Below are 20,658 nucleotides of genomic sequence, written 5' to 3'. Positions count from 1 at the left end.
TTAAAGGATCCATAGCTTCTAACATATACTAGAGTATCTTTCAAAAACAATCATGCTTTATTACATTCTAAATTAAGCAAAAACACTCATGGTAGTGTAATTATACTGTACAAATGATAGAAAAAGGATTGGATAAAATACATGTCTCATAGCCATCTAAAAATATTATAATCAAGTAAAAGATAATTCATATAATTCAGATCTTACACAATATCAAAGAAATTACAGTAGTTTTTATTTGGCAATATTTCTTACACCCTCAGTTAAGTAGTTCAATATGAACCGTTAATAGAAAAGCCACGTCTACAACTAAATAATTTCATGTTTTTATTAATTATGGTTGAATATCATATGTAGGTACTTTATATTTCTGAATAAACACATTAATAATTTTGTTGCCGTTTCACTCTTTGGAATCTAAATTTTAATGTAGTTAGTAATCAGAGAAAAATTCAAATTTTTGATAAATTTCCACTACCAAAAATCACTGACATAAAACAATTTATATCCACTACTCTAGTCACCATCAACACTTTTCTTAAGAACATATTTCAAGAAATTATTATTCTATTTATTTGTACTAATCTTGTCACACAAAAATAATGTTTTTTAAAATATCATGTATCTATGACAACATGATTTCATATTTAAGCCTCAAACATAAGTTTTAAATTAGATAAACATATAAACAATAAACCAGGGTCAGCCAAATCACAGTTCTTCTTCCTGGCTAGCAAAGCTTATTTACTCTTTCTACTTTGCATAAAGGCTACTCTCTCTCATTTTCCGAAAAATTTTCATCTCTCCCTATTCCTTTTTCACTCTAGTTCACAGACACCTTAAAAAGAGAGAGAGAGAGAGGAGGAGAAGGAAGAAGAGATGCATTGTTTTAAATATTACCCACTCGTGTCTCTTGATTAGATATGATCTGGTTTCCTCCAAAGGCTCTTAGGTAAAACTGTCCTGTACCCATGACCAGTTCAGCACAGACTTGTGATACAAAATGAGAGAGGCTGTACCCCAGAGACGAGTTAAACTAAGAAAACTAGATTATATAGTAATATTTACAATATTTTTCTTACTATAGATTATTAAAAAATTAATTAATTCAGATTTCAATCACATTGTAAAAAGTTTTCACCTGGATGTTACCAAGCCATTTACCCGTCCACTCTTATGCAAAGCCCATTTCCTCTTTGACAGCCCACCTAAAGTGTAAACAATGTTCACGGGATGCACAAAAATCTTATATAAATATATAAGTATATAGTATGTATACACTATATACAATGAGTACATACTCGTAAAGAAAATATGAAAACGACAAATTGAAAGCAAAGGACCATTCTACATTTTTCTTGGTTACATTAAAAGGGGCAGCATTTTAAAGAGAAAACCATAACTTGGTGGTGGTTCAACTATTCTCTTAGGAGTGGAATTGAGAGGAAAAATAGGCAATTAGGATCTCTCCACTGGCGTCCCATATTTGCCTGGGCTACATGCATATGAGAGAACATGATCCGATTTCATTTGTTTGCTGGTACACTATACAATACCATTTAAAAACCAACATGATTTCAGCCAGGAGTTTAAACACACTCGATCATCAGAGAGAAGCAACAAGAGACTCATGCAGAAAAAGCAATTATCCCAGTGGGAACACGTGGCTCTCCACACAGCTTGGTGAGCTGCCAGCTGAGAAGACAGGCCTGGGAGAATTGCTGCCAAGGACTATGGCAGCTGCATTTCTCTGTTATTTCCATTGCTCCTACGAAACTTCTCATTTCTTCCTCATAGCAATCTATAAATTGGTAGTTGGCTGGCTGCTGCTGCAGAAGTGCACCTGTGATAATTTGATTATAGATGACATCAGAAGAGCTGTATTGTTAATTGCAGGCAAGTGGAAACCACCCTGCAGTGAGACATAGTTAAGGTAAAGGGAAAGGATGATTTTCCTAGTGAAAGTATAAATTATTACCTTTCTATCTATCTAGTTTATATCACCAGAGGGCCTTTTCATGAATCCTAATTTTAACAAGGAGTAATAGAAAGAAGAAACACAGTCTCCTTAAAACACACCTATTTTGCTTGCTTAAATGTGGCTCGAAGTCAACAGGAAGACTTGGGTTTGGCATTTTCTCTTGAACACCCATTTTCTTGGGCCAGTCAGAGTTATAAAACCTAAAGCAATCAACAGAGAAAGCCCCCTCTAATTTATTGTTTTCCAAACCAGGGGCAGACAACTGCTGAGGGCTGGTGAAACAGACAGCAGATGAAACAGTGAAGGCTTTTAGCTGATTCCCTAGGTGTCTGGTTCCTAAGTCATTAAGATCAGAACCCAAAAGTGAATCCTATAAAAAGGAGGCAATATAAAGCGTGGTTTTGGAAGAAAATAGCCTTTGCTAGCTATCTCCTAAAAGTAACAAAGTTGATTGATTTTTACCTCTTTAAAAATTCTAGGTATTACGTGGTAGTATTCTGCATACATACGAAAAATTAATTTAGCTCATAGCTATTAAAGTTAATGTATTAGTTCCTTCATAGGTCTCATGAAACAATGTCCTGCTGTTTTAAAGGTAAAAACAAAGTCTTATGAGCAATTTTCACTTTCCTACAAAACCACGTTTGCTTTTTATCACCTCGTCCTACCATCTGGCCATAATTCTGAATTTACATGCATTCACTGTTGGGACAGCCTGAAATAAAAATCTATGGAGGAATTATGACTATACTCTAGAAGCAAAGATGACAAATGCTCATAGCATTTGAGGGGAGAAAAGTTCATTTTCAAACACTTGGCTCTTTCGAGTCATAAGTGCACCAGCTGAAAATACTTTTCAAACGGTAAATCCCTCTTTATTTCCAAGGGTTGTTATGCTTAGTTCTTCTCTACAGTTTTGGTCCAGTGTGAGAATTTCCCTCACCACCGAATGCCTTGCTAAGATAATGCCTCTTTCAGCGACTGTGTATCAATTTTTATTGTTGAAATTTAAATTCACTTATATTCTGAAGAAGACATATAACCACAGCAGACAAAGTCAAATCAAGGTTAAATATGAAAGGGAATCTTGGATTAAGAAATTCAGAATTTTATGGAAATTAAGTAAGGAAATTAAGTAAAGGGACTTAATTTATGGAAACATTTGTAACTTGCAAAAATAAAAAAAGCAATAAAAGCATTTAATACTATTTATTAAGATTCTATACAAGTATGAACATCCCTAAAGTAGCTACAAATCGACGTAAACACTTATTCCCATTCTGTGGTATTTTAATCCTAAGGAGTCAAAGGAGAGCAAGAAGAGACTTGCAAGTGACAAGCTTAATTGATTAATCAGAAGTCAGGGCTCATCAGACCAGGGTCAGAGATTCAATATCTATATGGGCATTTGCTTCACTTTCGTTTATTGATCACAAGACTATCCCAGAATTTGGCTCAGTAATTTGGCAAATGTATGCCTCATTTCAGAAGGTGAACACGATAAGATAGAGATAATAACCCCCCTCTCCCTCACCACTGCACATATTAAAATGAATGAAAATGTATCTACATACTTCCTAAGAGAATGCAAGTAGGGCAATTTACACATGTGAGGAAGAGAATAAAATCTTGGGAAGAAAAGTTTGACCTAGAACTTGAAGGAACTATTTTTGGTGGGTTACATTAAGCTTTAGAATTATCAACATGCTCTTGTCACTATTGTATTTCCTGAAAACTAATGATTAACTTGTGGACAAATAAGAAATAAAAATAAATGCATCCTGCTCCTTTACATTTCTATAGTTATCTGTGAAAACAAAATAAAATAGAAAATGATCTACCTGAAGGATATTTCAAAAATTGTTTGGAGTTGCATTTGTTTAGGACAGTCTTTCTCAGTTATAAATGCTTCAGTTCCCTGGCTAAGACAAAAGTATGAATGGTGTTAGGGATCTCAATGTTTTGAATTGCCCCTAACCCTCAGTCTATACGTTATATTGTTTGAACCTTGAGTTGAAATTCAGAATTTCGTGAATCCTAGGTGACTTCCATACAAACCTAAGTAGGAGGTTCCACTATTAAGTGGTGAGAAAGGATCTGGTGGAAGTGATGTCAATCAGTGGGAAGATTAAGGAGCAAGATAAAGTCAATAAAAACAAAACAAAACAAGGGCCGACCCCACGGCCTAGTGGTTAAGTTCAGCACACTCTGCTTCGGCAGCCCGGGGTTCAGTTCCCGGGTGTGGACCTACACCACTCGTCAGCGGCCATGCTGTGGTGCCAACCTACACACAAAATAGAGAAAGATCGGCACAGATGTTAGCTCAGGGTGAATCTTCCTCAAGCAGAAAGAGGAGGATTAGCAACAGATGTTAGCTCAGGGTGACTTCCTCAGCAAAAGAACAAAAACAAAAAAACTTGATCTTATGTTGCTTGCCTCTCTTCTGCATAGAATATAAGTTCTACGATGGCAAGGAGCTTGTCATATTTCTAGTATCTAGCACACCACCTACATAGAAGGCATACTATCACTTTTTTCAAGATCTGAGAAATTAGATATGTAGAATCCTTTGATTTCAGTCATCATCTCTTCAGAAAAAGGCTTGCTATTTTAGAATTTATATTAGAAGTACACTATTTTACATTGCCTTGTAGAAGACAAATTCAAATTCTGACAACTTCATATCAAAGTAATGAATAAATTAATTCACTGATGTTTCACTAGAAGTTTTAAAGGACTCCAACAATTGCAAAAACCTAACACCTGAAAAAAATTATGCCCTATGTGTAAATTACCTTTGACAATTTTCTCCACAAACACACAAAAAAATACATCAGTGAATATGTGGTAAATATCATAAATGTACTAATGTATTTAAATAACAATCCTGACTATTATTGTTGTAATTAATGAGAACCATGATGTACCAACATGTGCAGTACACGTGACCTTGTTGCCTGCATCATCTTTCATTTTTACAATAGTCTTACAGGGGAGGTATATTTTCCTATTTTGGGATGAGAAAACTAATGCTCAGAGAATATCAGAAACTTGCTTCAGATCATTTAGTAAGTGGATTGGAGTTTATTCTACACAGATCCAAAGTAAAGCTTACATAGAGTGCTTTCTTTTGGACACAAAACAAGAGCTCATATTTTCTTTGCTTCCCACAGCATAAACTACAAATTAGCAATGTCTTGTAAATGCAAAGATCCCGAGACCCACTGGCTAGACAAAGAAATTGGTGCTATTGGTGGACCTCCCTGAGTGTGTTAGATTGATGGCCCTCCTTCCATCACACTCCATATTTAAGCCTGACTGATCTGGATATCCAACCTAATTGCCATTAATCCATCTAGCTGCCAGAGGAAAAACTGCACATGTTTACACTTCACATATGCATGTGTTCTCTGAGGGGGAAATGTAGGTAGGTAAATATCTTACATTAGTTCCTATACAGAGGAATGGCTCCTCTTTTACCATATAAACATGCACTTATTATTACAGCAGGTTTAAAATTTAAACGGAATATTTATAAGCTTCCCTAATAAAGATGAGAAAATCGGACATGATCTTTTATAAGCATGACGCATGGGGCAATACGGTGATGTGATTTATCTAGGTGAGAGAAGAGTGACACCGTGAATGTTAAAAGGCAAAGAAATAAGAAATAATGGATTCCTTAGTAAATTACACTTTATCCACTCAAGGAGACAAATTTCCATTATTTTCAACCAGAATTATACAAATTGAGTTCAACTGCTCTTGAAATTTCCCCAAGATGCTGCTCTTAAAGGTGAATCAAACATGAGCCTATTTCTCGTGTGATCAGGCTTTAAAGCTTCTAGATCACCTAGATCTGTAAGATTTAAGAAGAGAAAACCTGTGCCATCTGTTAGTAATTTTGTTAACGCACACCAGATTATTTTACAAGTGTACGATTTATCATATTATCATATTCTTTGGGCTTAAGCAGATAAAAATTGAAGTGGTCAGACGTTACCAATAGAGTAATAGTACTTTTAAAGCAACTAGCCTTTTAACAAAAGACATGCAGAATCAGCATTAGATTAGAGAAGACATCAGCCTTAGCATAAGATTTGAGATTATTCATTGAGAGGGCATCTTTAAATAAAAGTGATAATATGGACAAGATGTAGAAATAGATAACATCAATTTTAGCCAATTATAAATAATGAAAAGGAAATCCCAACTCCCTTTAAAGTGCTCAGATTAGAAATAATTTAAAACTTAAAAGCTTAAAATAATTTCTTTGATTTCTGCATTTTGAACCATGTTTTAAGGAAAGAATGTCTTGTACAATCGAGGGCACTTTTGAATCTACTACTTTTTTTTTAAATTACAATTCATCCTGCCTGTGGTAAACAGAAAAACAAAATGACATCTGGGCCATAATGAGCAAACACAAAAATTACAAGCAATTAGAAAAGTCAACTTTTTAAAAACAGAGAATTTACCAAAAAATATTTTGATATCATTTAAATATTCTGCAAATCACAGGTAAGATTTATAAGCAATGTTTTAAGATAAATTTTAATAGTCTATCTTTAGAGAAACATTTCACTGATGATTAATAGAACATCAAAATAAACTGGTAAGAACACCAACCTTGAAACCACAAAAGACTGTACCTTTAATTTGGCGAACTACTTTAACCTATAATTAGACAAAGTGCTCCCAGACAGTAGTAGAATTCCACTAGTCCTTGGCTATTTGGAGAAATTTAATGGCCTGATCAAATATATCAAAGCTTTTGGAAAGCGAAGCAACACAGCCACTTGAGTGAGCATGTCTTACAAGGAAAAAACAAAGGGGTAAACACCATTTCTAAGTCTGCTTTCTATGTTAGGATATCAAGCTGATCTGAAATTCCTATTACGAGTTCTGTCATCTGACCATGTGTGTTCATTTTGTAGCCTTATAATACTTCTGATTAACATACTGTATCGAGAATTACTTTGAATTATGAGGTATAACTTTTTTTTTAGCTAATTACTCAAATTTCTGAGACACCTTCTACTTTCTGGAAGATGTACTCTGACTGAAGAATCGTGGATGCTAACCAGCAGCGTACATCCACATTAGGTCTGGGCCCAGTGAATTTCAGGAGTTGGCAGAATTCCATACGGAAAGTGGCTCAGGCAGATCTGCTGGGCACTCCTCTGTCTTCTAAATTGCTTTAGCTGAAACTAACATTTGGGTGGGACTTGATTTTGGAAAAATATTCAAAACTGTCTTTGAGGAAATCTATTTGGGAAAAAAAATTCAGAAGGCCAGAATCAACTCAAGAGATTTGAAAGAGTACTGACAATCAACACGCAACAGAAAACAGGATCAACCATCCACACTGTACAATACCAAAACTGTTCAAGATGATTCTGATTTTTCATATATGTTAGGACTTTTACTCATATGGAAGTTCATTACACCACTTAGAGGAAACTTGAAAGTTTTATAGTATATTGTTTCCGGAAGTCACCAAAAGTGATTTGTTGAACTAGAAAATATTTTATCTGGCAATCTTTAGCCTCTGCTATTTTATCTCTGCATCAAAGCATGCTTGCACCCTCTCTGTGATACTTGAGTTAGTTGACATGGACTTGTAAGAACTTTATTAGGAATTCCTTTATTAGGAATTGCCTTGGGTGTCTCAAGGGACCCAGACAAATCAGCATGCAGACTATAAATTATAGAGCTCCCTAAAGGTATATGTCATACAGAAGACAACTCATATATTTCATGTACACTTAAAAACTGATCAAAACAGGATATATTATAGTTTTATCAGTGTTGATTTTTTGTTTTTGTCCACTAAATGTCTAATTCAAAAGGGTTCTTTTTCACTCTGAAATTGAAAATCTCTGGTGTCTCACCTCTCCAAGTTATTGACATCAGTGCAGAATGAACTTGAACTGGAAAGGAGACAGGGTACTTAAAATACCACCTTACAATGAGGCTGTCATTGATAGTCCTCAAAACACTCTCATTGCTCTGGTTTGATTCTTATAATGATCCTAATAAATAGGGAAGATATTATTATCTTAATATTTTCAATAATTAAAGGACTTGACCAAGGTCTAGTTGTTAGTACAGTTTTGAAAAGGTGCTTCAGACATAAGAGACTTTCCCAAGATGACCATAAGTTAAGCTCAACTCATGCTTTAAATTGCTATAATTTATTTTTATTTTTTGAATGAGATTCTGAGGCAACCTCAGATAGTCAATCATTTAAGATGAATTTAGATACGTTCTTAATAACACACTTGATAAAGCAAAAATGTGTACAGAATTATTAATCAAATTGACACAAAGCCATGTTTGTACCCAATGGACAAATAAGCAGGGGAAGTTGTTAATCCCTATATATTGAAAATAATACTTTCTATATTGGTACCAAGACAGGAAATATTGAATTTAGGACACAAAGCAAGTGGCAAAATTGTATGAAATAAATCCAGTAAGACACTTTACCTGTGGATTTTTTGTTAGGACATATCTTAATCAAATTTTAGTGTTGTTTTAGAAGACTAGATCAGTTCTAGTTTGTCGTGGGAAAAATCAGAACAGGAAGAAGTCTAGTGGTGAGAGGTCTGGCTCACAACACAAATCCATTAAGTGACTCAGGGCAAATCAATTCCCCTGGCTTCCCTTTTCTTCTTAAAAATGAAGGGGCTTGTTTATCCACAATCTCTCAACTCTGCCCTATCTTTAAGATTCTGTGAGTATCCACAAGTCACACACAGAAAGATATTTACCCACATAATTAACCTGTGTAATACTTCTTCCTTCCCCTACTGTTAAGCCAATGAAAAACCATGCTTTAGAAAAAAGAAATGATATGGATGATACCCACTTTCCATTTTATAGGGGAATAAGAAAATAAATATATAAGTGGATATGGAAATAAAATCAACTACGTTCAAATTAGCAACTTTTCAGTATTAGGTATGCTGGAAGACATTATTCTGACTTATATTTCATTCATTTAAGATTTTCTCAAGAAATACGTATTGAGCTCCTACCATAAGACAGACACAGGGAATACAGGTGGCAATTATGTGTTTTATGTATATTAGATGAGTGATATACAATGATTTGCAACAGATTAAAGAATATTCAGTAAAAGGAAAAGGAACAGACAACAGGAAGATAAATATAGTGTGGATGTGCAGAGTGGGGTTTTGCAGAAGGCTCTTCTGAAGAACTTGCCTTTAAGTTGGAACCTGAAAAATAAGTGAGTGAGACAAAGGGGGCAGGGGGTCAGAACATTCCAGGCAGAGGGAATAGCATATTCAAATGTTCTCATAATTTAGTATTTCAAACTCTTGGTATCCAAGCTTTTAAATGCACATCTAACACACAAATCATGAAAAGCTAGAGCAACAAGCAAATGCTCACCAGAATTATGTTTATAATTATATTGTCATCGAAACTAATTTGTGTGATAGAACTGAGAATGCCTTTGTTCATTACAATCCTTTCAAAAGAGTACTTGGACTTCACAGGTAGGTCTGAAATGCTTCGCTTTCTTTCTTTTAGTTTCAGTGTCCTAACATATGTGTAATTATTTAAATAGAATTATAAGTTTTGGGGAAGGTTCAAGGTATTCCTTGGAAAGATAAACCAGCTTTTCTAGACCAGTGCACCTCATCTGAATCACAGCATTTCTCAATTCCTCTAAGGACTGTACACACTTAGAACTGTTCTAGATACACAGAGAAAAGTCGATTTATTACACACAGTGGATGCCTTAGGGCATTAGGGCTTAATTCTCTTGTGAAATCCCCAGGTGATTATTGCATTTCACAATAAAGGTGTATATAGGACTCAAATTAGTTTCTTACTGTCAGTAGTCCAAATATTTTACTTACTCATAATATTCACTTAAACTACATATCCATGGTGATTCTGCAGAAACTGGAAATTTTCTCACAGTTGAGAATCAGATATAGATGGAAATCTAGATGGGACATAAATGCTGGATCTCTTTTCATATATATTTATATGGTCTTCTTGTTTATTCGGAAAAGTTAAAATTGCTATGGCACAAACAGTTCCTGATTTTCCTTTTCCATCAAGTTTTTGATGACTAAATATATCCAGAGTTCAGGCAGGTATACTAACAACAATAATAACCAGAACACCCATTACTAATATGTGTTGAGTGTGTCATCATTTACAATGACATTTAACATGTATTTTCATGAACCAATATAGGTATTACTAGACAATTCATTTCACAGATGGAAATGAAATTTATAGACATCAAATGTCCACGAGGTCATCCATTTAATAAGTGTTGAAACCTGAAGTTATAATGCAATCTTCTAGTGCCCAAGACTATGTTTTATTCTACTAATCCATTGTGGTTCAATTATCAAATTTGAAAATTAAGACAGAAGGATAGGACATAAATTTACTTTTTAACTCATTTCTTAAGTCCCATGGTTCATATTATATTTACATTGATTTAATTTAGATTTAAATCATGAATAAAATTCTTATTTTTTAAAAGAGATGAAATATATAATGTGCATCGTTCTTTATATAAGATGGACAGAAAAAACTTTCTAGTTCACTGCACCAGTTTCCTTTGACCTTCACATAACAGAACTATATATTTATTTTGCAGGAACACAAATTTAACTTCTCAGGGACAAGGGGCCTTTATGACATCAGCTGCATTAATTATGTTGATTTCCTCTCGGGGAGGAGAGGGGAAAGGGAAGCAACGGACACTGAACAATGAAAGAAACTGGAAGACCAGAGGAAAGCACTCATGGAAGGGAGGGAGGGGAGCAGATGGCTTAGGAAGGGGACATGTGGGAATTGGGGGGGAAGGAAGCAATTGGCAAGGAGAGGGCTGAATGCCAAATTTGTGAAGGATCTGGAGGACACTGGGGATTTGGATGGGATGTGAGTCAGCTGCTTTTTACCAAAATATCACACCAACAGGGGAAATCAAAGAAACCTACAAAGACACACAGGAAGCAGAAAAGGACTAGAAAAAGAACTGATGGCTTACTGCATTCTAACAATTGCACTTCTTTCGCATGGGAATGGAAGTGTTAAATAATTTTTTTATGTATAACTAAATTTTTCTCCTAACTTCACTAATGATTTTAAAATCCTTAATTTGCTTATGAAAGAAATGATATAGATAAAACCTTTCTATTTATTTACTACTTTTTACTTTCCTTGTATGAATGTGATTCCTCATTCATATATAAATCAATTCCTTTAAACCTTCTAGGTTTAGGGTGACCAACTGTTCCAGATTTCCCAGAACTGAGGGGTTTTTCCCAGGATTAGGGACTTTCAGTGCTAACACCAGGACAGTCCCTAGCAAACCAGGATCATTGGTCATTCCGTCTAAGTAAAAGCCGTAAGAAAAGGCTACTAAATACACTTGCTCATCGTGTTAAAACACACTGATGCTGTGAAATTTTTTCCACATTTTTTGAAGAAGAATGAATAAAATCTTAATACAGTTATGTGATAAGTAGATGAAACTGACAATAAAATGGTTTCTGGTTGGACTATGGCTTTGATGGAAATAAATAACTTAAAATTATTTCCTCATCATCCAAATTATTTTTTCAATCAAATTAAAAAAAATCTGTAAGACATAGAATATTCGTAGCATGCTATTTTGAAGCAGGAAGGAAAAAGAATAAAAAATTCAAGGTACAGCTTATCTCAAAGAATAACACAAGTCAGTCAAAAATGTTTATGTCACAAAGCCACATACAAAGAGGATGGAAAAAGCAAGTATTATTCATCTCTAAATTTTAGCTTAAAAGCTAAAAATGAAATAATTCAAGATAAATGACAGTCAAAGGTTATTACAAAGAAACTAAGTCTAGAATTTCAGAATTGAGTCCAGGCAGATCTCACTATATACACTGTATTGTTACTGTGTTAGCTTTTACTATATTTTATTGTATTTATACAAATTGCCAAGCCAGTACATCAGTCATATTTTCTTTAACTCAATTTCCCATTCATTATATAATTTCCCATAATTACTTAATTTTTCAGCAATAACTTTTGAAATGCGTCCAGCTGATGATATTAGAACCTGGCAAATCCACAATGTGGACAGTTAACTATAAAGCACATCAGTTGAATCATTCACTGATTCATAATATCCTTTTTACTATAAATCCTTTTTTTCCGAAATGCCAAATAGTGAATGGTTACTTATCTTCTTTAGATAATCTTCTAAGATCTTTTTGTTTGGTTTTGTTTTTGTGAGGAAGATTGGCCCTGAGCTAACATCTATGCCCCCTTCCTCCATTTCTGTATAGGGACACCACCACAGCATGGCTTGATGAGCAGTGCATCAGTCCGCACCCGGGATTCGAATCTGTGAACCCTGGGCCACCGAAGTGGAGTACGCGAACTTAACCACTAAGCCACTGGGCTGGCCCCTCTTCTAATATCCTTTAAGGTAAAACTTCCAGTGTCCAGAATAAATAATTTTAGTTTATCTGAAGTATAACTTTTGGTCAAACCTGACCATTGCTGTGCCATCTTTTGTGAAACTACTAAACTTCAAATTTTATAGATCTTTATTATGTTATAATTTTCATTACTGGATATAATATGGACTAATTCTCAAATGTACCAAGTCTAGTTTCAAGACCACTACTACCTCCACTGTGTGAACTAATCTCTCCAGACCCTTGCAAACTTAAAGACAATATTTCATAGTAGAAACTAAGAGTTACTGTCATTCTAAGTTGAAATTTGTATTGATAGTAATGAGAGTCCTTATATATGTAGCAAAATCTATAGGACCCTACAGAAAATATTATCAGTGAACAAAAGCCAGGTGTCCCCATAATTGTCCCCCCGACCCCTCAGCCAATTTGGAATTAACCACTGCATTAGTGAAATTTTAGTATTTATCTTACAGGGTTGTTGTCAGGATTAAATGGATCAATATACATAAAGTGCTTAGAACAGGGCCTGGTACATAGTAAGTGTACGTTAAGTGCTTACTATAATCATCATCATCATATTCTCCAGGAGACTGAATTGACAGGTATAAGTGTGTCATAAAGGAAAGAAAACAGCTTATTCATTGAGTTTTCAAGGGGATTAAATGAGATAATATAAAGCATCCGGTACATGGCAGAGGCTCAATACACAATAGCTATTGTTATTACTAAGGTTGATTAGTAAATTGTTGGTGTGCCTATAATAACCATTTCTAAAACTTGACACACTTGTTTGGAAAGTTGTTTTTCAATAATAACCACTCAATGAAAAAAATGGAGTGGTTATTTTTCAATTTGTTTTCATGACAGACTTAAGTCAAAGAGCTTGCAACATTCCATAAACATTTATTGCATGTTTACTATGTTCCAGGTATTGAGAATTTACTATTGATCCTATAATTATTTACTAATCCAAATCAAAAGGTTTAATTCTTAGTCGTAAATCATCAGATCTCATATATAAATACACACAACTATCCTTTTGTTTTGTTAAAATAATGGCATCAATTTGCTATCCCAATTTATCATATGTTGAGGTAAATCATATAGTTGCTTTTGTTTCATTACTTACTAGGTACTATTGAATACCTTAATACTTTAGTTTATGAATACATTTGTTCTTATGCTTATAACAATCAATTAAATATGTTTTATTTATAAGCTATCCTCCGTGAGAGATGGGCTATTTCCTTCTATGCCTGCAATTCCTGTAGCTACCACCAGGAGGCTGTTCATCTCACAGAGACCCAAGAGAAAGACAGGGGGAAACTGATGCCTCAGACACTGTGCAATTGTGTGACCCCCCAAAACTGTGTGATTTATAACAAATTTAACTTTTCACTAAGATAACAATATTAACATCACCCAGGTCAATAAATATAAAATAAGTGGCAAATTTTTAAATAAACTTAATACCTTCTCACAATGTTTTGGCATCAGTAACTTTCTCTTCTCTCTTTACCAAAGACTCCACTCCACTCAGAAATCCAAAATCATACTAAAGTTTTTCTTGGGCCTTTTCAGGTCTCCTTGTCAGCTTTTATTCAACATAATCCTATAATTAACCATCTTTATACATAATTAAGGTCTTTTATAATCTAGGAAAATATTTGTGATGTCTACTTTTAACTGCATTTAACTTTTTCTTTAACTCAAGGGCAATTTTAGTCTTTTGACTGAACACAAAATTATTATTTTTTCAATATGTGGTATTACTTTTTTTCCCAATCTTAATATTCTCCATTTTTCACCCTTACAAAAAAAAATCTTGAACTTAAGTATAATATTTCCAAAATGGTATGAAATAAAATAAATATATCACTTTTTGTAAGGTATGTCTAAATGTTACTCTACATCAAAGAGAAGTCTTTGGTCCTGATTCATCTCTCTGAGAAAATTTCATTTATTAATAATAGTTATGACTAAGTCTCAGACATATGAAGTAAATCTATTTAATCCAGTTTGCCACCTAAACTACTTTTATTTCTAACTCTAAATATAAATACTTATGTCTAGAAAAAAAAGAAAAGAAAGAAAGAAGACAAGAAACAAACATCATCTAAGGCCTCCTTCAAATTATTCTAAGAAATATGTGCCAAAAGAGTTCTAAAAGATTCTCCTGTCAGGCAGGAAAATGAGAAAATGCTATTTATATATTCCTGGTTTATAATCATCATAGATCTAAAATTTGGCTCAGAATCCAGGTCAAGGTAAAAAGAAATGACTTAGCAACATCAAAAAATACAGGTGCACCTACAATTCAATTACATATTTCCCCTTTTTGTAGGGTGTGTCTTTGTTCTCACAGCTGGGAGAGTCGTACTTTAAATTTTCAACAAAGCAAGCCACCACATTAAAGAACTCTAGAAATTCCTATAACTAAAACTGTAGCAATAACAGTACAATCTTCACTTGCCTTTCATAAAGATATTACGGGCTTTAATCTCCTGTTCGTCTGTACTCAACACATTTGGCAAAGTACGTTAACAATAGAAATGAAAACAATCATTTGAAAACAAAGCTTAGGAAAGAAGAATCACATAAAATTCCTAATAACCCTCATCTCTTAAGAATTTACTTTCAATTTTTGAAAAAAAAGAATTGGAAATAATGTCAGGCATTCTGCTTCTAAGTTTTTGTTTTAATTACTCAATTTTAGTTTTGCCTAAAGGAAGAAAATAAAGCAAAAACAATTATGATCTAAATAAGAACAGTAATTTGGAACCCAAACTGCTGACTTTTAATCTACTCATTTCCCTGAATGTCTAAATGTGCTTTTTTACCTCTAGTGTTTTATCAGTTTAACAGTCATAATTTATACAAAACACACAGATGGTCTTAGAAACAGTAAAAGTTTCAGATGTTACAACTTCCTAGCATATGGAACACTATCGTGGATCATCATTTGGCAGCATTTAAATGATTTTAAGATTATTTATACATTAACATCTTGGCATAGTTTCATAGTGATAGGTTATTGCAACTTTAAATTGCTTCATTCCTGATTGGAGGTGGTTCTTATATTGACTCTAAACAGAGTAGGGGGACTGGTACTCTTTAATTACAGAATAGCAACTTCCAGACAACAAAACATAAGTAAAGGTCCTATAAAAAATTAAACATTTGGGCATAAACCATAACATTTCTTCTAATTCAATATATGATTCAACAGGAAATTCCAAGGATTTAAAAAAAATCAAATACACTTTAGTGATTTTAAACTGCTAATGTCACAAAAAATACACAGACACACACACACAGTGTGCACATACACACAAAACAAAACCTTTAAGATTAAGACTTTTCAAAATGTGAGACTACAATCACCTTTATTTTTTATCTATCTTATGAGATATAATATAAAAAGAATTCTCTATACTCCATCTGATTTCAGTCTTTCCAATCCATCTTGAACCAGTTCAATGAGGTTTTAACCCCACCACTCCAGTGAAACTGCTCATGTCAAGGTCATCAATGAATGACCACCAAGTTCTTAAATCCACTGGTCAATTCTCAACCTTCATATTACTGGATTTACCAGCTGCAACCGACTCAGTCACCGCCACCTCCTTAAAACACTGTCTTCACCTGGCTGCCCGTCTGGTTTTCCTCCTCTCTCACTGACTGCTTCCTTTCAGTCTCCACGGCTCTTTCCCTTTCTAAGTATAATCACTTCCTTAGTGATTTCAGTCTCTTGTTTTTAAATAATATGTACACACTGATGACTCCCATATTCATCAGAATAGGCCACATTAGTCTGTGGTAAGAAATTCTCCTTGACTTAATACAACAAATTTATTTCTCATTCATTCTACATGCCCATCATGGGAAGACAGAGGGGTGGAAAGTTCTGCTATACATAAGTCAGGGGCCCAGGTTCTTGTGCTGTCCTCCATGTTGTAGCTGGACTACCTGGGACATGTGGCCTCCTTGGTTGCCACACGGTAAAGAGAGAGAGTGCTGGAGGCTCACTCACTAGTATTTAATTTCTGTAATTTCCGCTCACAGCCCATGAAGCAGAACTAGTCAAATTGGTCTGTCTAACAGCAAGGAAGCTGGGAAGCAGAGTCTTTCATCTGCCCAGAAGGAGGGGAGGATTGCATAGTAATGAGTACTTGTTATGTCTACCACAACTCAATTTTTTCTCCAGCCTCAAACTCAACTCTAAATTTCTGACTCATGTTTCCAACTGCCTATTTGACATTTATCCTTGGATATCTAATAAGAATTTCAAAATTACAATGTCTAAAACTGAACTCCTGATATTTCCAACCCCAAATCTTCTCTTTCTACAATTAACGGCATCTCAGTTAACGGCATCTCCGTTATTACAGTTGCTCAGACCAACCAATTAAGGTAAACCTTGACTCCTCTTTTTCTCACACGCCACATCCAATCCCTTAGCAAATTCTGTTGGCTATTGCTTCACAGCAGATCCAGAATCTAACCACTCCTCATTACCTCCCCTCCTAGCAGATTGGTCCAAACCACCATTTTCCTCTTGCCTAGATTTTGTAAATCTCCCAACTTGTCTCCCCACTTCTGCCATGATCACCCTTCAGTGATTCTGCTGACAAACTTCTGATGCCTTCCAGCCCACTCAGAGGAAAAGCCAAACTATTTATAAGGTCTATAAGGTCCCACATAGTCTGGCTAGTTGTTACCCTTGCTGCTCTCTCCCATAAATCTCCCCTTTCCTCACTCTGCCTAACCCACACTGGCCACTTTGCTCTTTTCTGAATGTGTTAGGTATGCCCTGCCTTAGGGTCTTTAAATTCACTGTTGCCTCTGCTTTGAACACTTTTTTTCAGATACCTGTATAGTTCCCTCTCTCAAATTTTCAGGTCTTTACACGAAGCATTCTCTGGTCATACTATTTAAAACAGAAATCCTACCCCAATCCTAATGAATCTGTCTACCTCTTTACTACTTTATTTTTTATAGGACTTATTATAGACTAATATACTATATATTGTACTCTCTATTTTGATTTTATCTGTCTACTCACAGAATATAAACTCCAGGAGGGCACTCACTGATTTCTGTTTAATGCTGCATCTCCAGTGCTGAGAATTTTATCATTAATTTGTATTAAACACAAATAGGTATTCAGGAAAGACATGAGGGAGGAGATAGATAATAATGCTTTTAAATGTGTTTGAATCATTAGGGCAGGGAAGTGGGAATTACAGATAATGGTCATTAAATGACTTAGAATATGTTTTTAAGGGAAAATATTATCTCAATTGTGCATAATTCTAAAAGGAATCTGTTATCACTAACAAGAGAATCATTTGCTCGAATACTCTCTACTTCCCCGTGCTCTTGACTTCGTTTCCCAAACCCAACGTGTCCACATATGGTTCACTTTGCCATGTGACTTTTCATCACCTCCTAAAAGTAGACCTAGGTCATTCTCACCCCAATTCCTAGAATTATAAAAATCCTTTGAGAGCTTCATCCTAATTCAGGTCAGTGCAGGAAAAAGGATGCCTTTTCTTTCAAGGTCCTTAAAACACTGTCTACCACAATCTTCTCTATTTTTTTCCCACTATTTAATTCTCATGCTAATCTGCTAACTGGTTGTTCAGAAACGGTGCAAGCATTTATTAGGATGATGTGGTCTGTGTTATAACTTGTTCTTTCACAACTTCAGCAGTGACTTTTCCTTATACACACGTTCTCCTGGGGAACTTTACATCTTGGCCAATGGATTCCAAATGGACAGAGAGTGTGTGCAGAACAAAGAAGATTGTAAAGGGGAATATTGTACAATCATAGAATCAATGAGAATTGGGTTATTAGGTGCTTTAGTAGATACCTCAAGAGATGGAAAAAGCAGAGGAGTCACTGGAAAGAATTACTGATATCAAGAAGAAAATGAATCATTAATTACTACAGACAGCATACTTCTCTACTTGTATCACAGCAGGAATTTGAAATCCAATAACCTAGTCGCACAATTTTATTTTGGAATGAGATAAATTCATCATTAACCATCATTCAGAATGAAATTTTATTTTTCAGAAACAATATTGAACTCTGTAGAACAGAAAATCAATTTAAAAAGGAATAAGAGATAAAAAATCCTGAGGTGATTTAGGAGGTCTTCTGGAAACATACTATATTACAGAACTTTTTTATACACAATTTTTACTGTCACACATGGAACTGTGATATGCCCTGAGTTATGATAATAATTAAATCATACACAAAAGTGTTAACTCTAAGACATTAATGTAGAAATTATAGTTTTGTTTTACTCATCTCCAAACTAAGCAACATGCATTTTTCTCATTTATTTTCATGTCAACACAGGGAGAATTAAATTATATTTATTTTAAAAGAAAAACTGAAAATGGGAGATAATGCAATCCTTTATTTAAAAGAATCTACTTCACTTTTCTCTTTTACTTTGGTGAAGAAATATCTAGTTAGATCTAGAAATGTTCCCCACTGCTGAATTAAATACTCACAGTTATTCGTTCATCTTTATCATCCAGAGGAGAGCCATCTTTCTTCCACGAAATGGTGGGTTCAGGATGGCCTCGTGGAGGCTGGCATTCCATCACTGCAGGCTCTCCCACTGCCACCATGACATCGGAAGGGTTTTGTCTGAAGTCATCCCGTAGTACTATAAGAACAAGATTAAATCATTATACTCAATAGTGATATATACAGTCCTTACCTTTCAACTTCAACAAAAGAGACATTTATTATAATAAACTACTACTAACAGCTATCTCGATACATCTTGGAGAATCTATATCTACTTACAGACATACAAAATTCAATAAATATATCTGGCCTTAAGCGTACACATCAGGAATAATTTGATATTCTTCATAAGCCAGGGGGCAAGTGCATTCTGCTGCTTAGGGCCCTCACAGTTATTTGGCTTATCTTTAACTTGCATTTCTTCTTGACCTACGGCCTACATTTTCTCATCCATGTGCTGATGAATATAACTGAATCTTCCTTTTACTTACATGAAACATTGAGGTGATGCTTTCTATTATTAAATGAATTACATATACATACAAACCAAAATATTAAAAGTAAAAATAAATATATGTCCAAACATGCATTTAATTAAGAGATATTTTAAAGATATTTCAAATTAGTGCATGAGTATACAGCCATTATAATTTAAATATGCTCATTATAAACACTTTAGACCTGGGGCTGGCCAGGTGGCCGAGCAGTTAAGTTCACGCACTCTGCTTCAGCGGCCCGGGGTTCGCTGGTTCAGATCCTGGGCGCAGACCTATGTACCGCTAATCAAGCCATGCTGAGGTGGAGTCCCACATAGAGCAACTAGAAGGATGTAAAACTGTGACATACAACCATCTACTGTGGTTTTGGGGAGAAAAAAAGGAAAAAGGAGGAAGATTGGCAACAGATGTTAGCTCAGGGCCAATCTTCCTCAAAAAAAAAAATGCTTTCATTAAAAAAACTTGAGACCTATTTGCAAAGCGACTACATTCAAAATACTATCTTTTTCCATTAACACAGAGTAAGGAGAGTGTTAGAAGGCACCAAGGATGATAACAGCACTGCTACCAACAATGTCACTTTGCGTGTTCTAAGTTTTTTTGTTCTTTGGCTTTTTTGGTATATATTATTTCATTTAATCCTTAAACCTATTCAGGGTGAGAGATATTATTAACCCCATTTGTATAAAGTCTACCTTTTAGAGGATGAAATAATTCATTACTGCAATCTCAACTGGATACTAATGTAACATTAACATACTGTAAAACAAGCAGTATTATTCACTTTGTAACTGTTGGAATAAAATGTAGAAAATAAACCAAATATGTACTTCAAAAATAGTTCATACAGTAAATTTGTCCTCAGCATCTTGTTAACATCAAAAAATCATGAATTATTTGGCATCAGTCTTAAATCACAACTCTAGTAAACAATCTGTTGTTTACTAGATAGGTAATCTTGAACACATTACTTAATACTTTTGTTTCTCTCTTTACAAAGCAGGTATGAAGACACGTACTTCAGTACAAAGTCTAAAAATGTTAGTTATCTTTCCTCCACCCCATTTTCCCCCAGTGTGTAATAAAATGTGAATAATTTTAGTAATCTAATTTAAGATGGTACTTAAAATGTTCATTGGTATGTGAACTGCGTAGA

The 20,658-nt window shown here is 34.6% G+C and overlaps 1 protein-coding gene across 1 annotated transcript in view; it reads right to left on the bottom strand.

Moving 5' to 3' along the window:
- ROBO1 (roundabout guidance receptor 1) overlaps positions 1 to 20,658 on the bottom strand; it is a 482,076-nt gene that overhangs the window by 116,972 nt on the left and 344,446 nt on the right. The window contains exon 3 of the mRNA XM_058570690.1: positions 18,984 to 19,141. Within this exon, the coding sequence (XP_058426673.1) occupies positions 18,984 to 19,141 (158 nt within the window). The remainder of the gene's footprint in view (positions 1 to 18,983; positions 19,142 to 20,658) is intronic.

Source organism: Diceros bicornis, chromosome 27, assembly GCF_020826845.1.
Source record: "Diceros bicornis minor isolate mBicDic1 chromosome 27, mDicBic1.mat.cur, whole genome shotgun sequence".
Lineage (NCBI taxonomy): Eukaryota > Metazoa > Chordata > Mammalia > Perissodactyla > Rhinocerotidae > Diceros > Diceros bicornis.
Note: the sequence above shows the minus strand (reverse complement) of the source record. Positions and strands in the feature narration are given on the sequence as shown.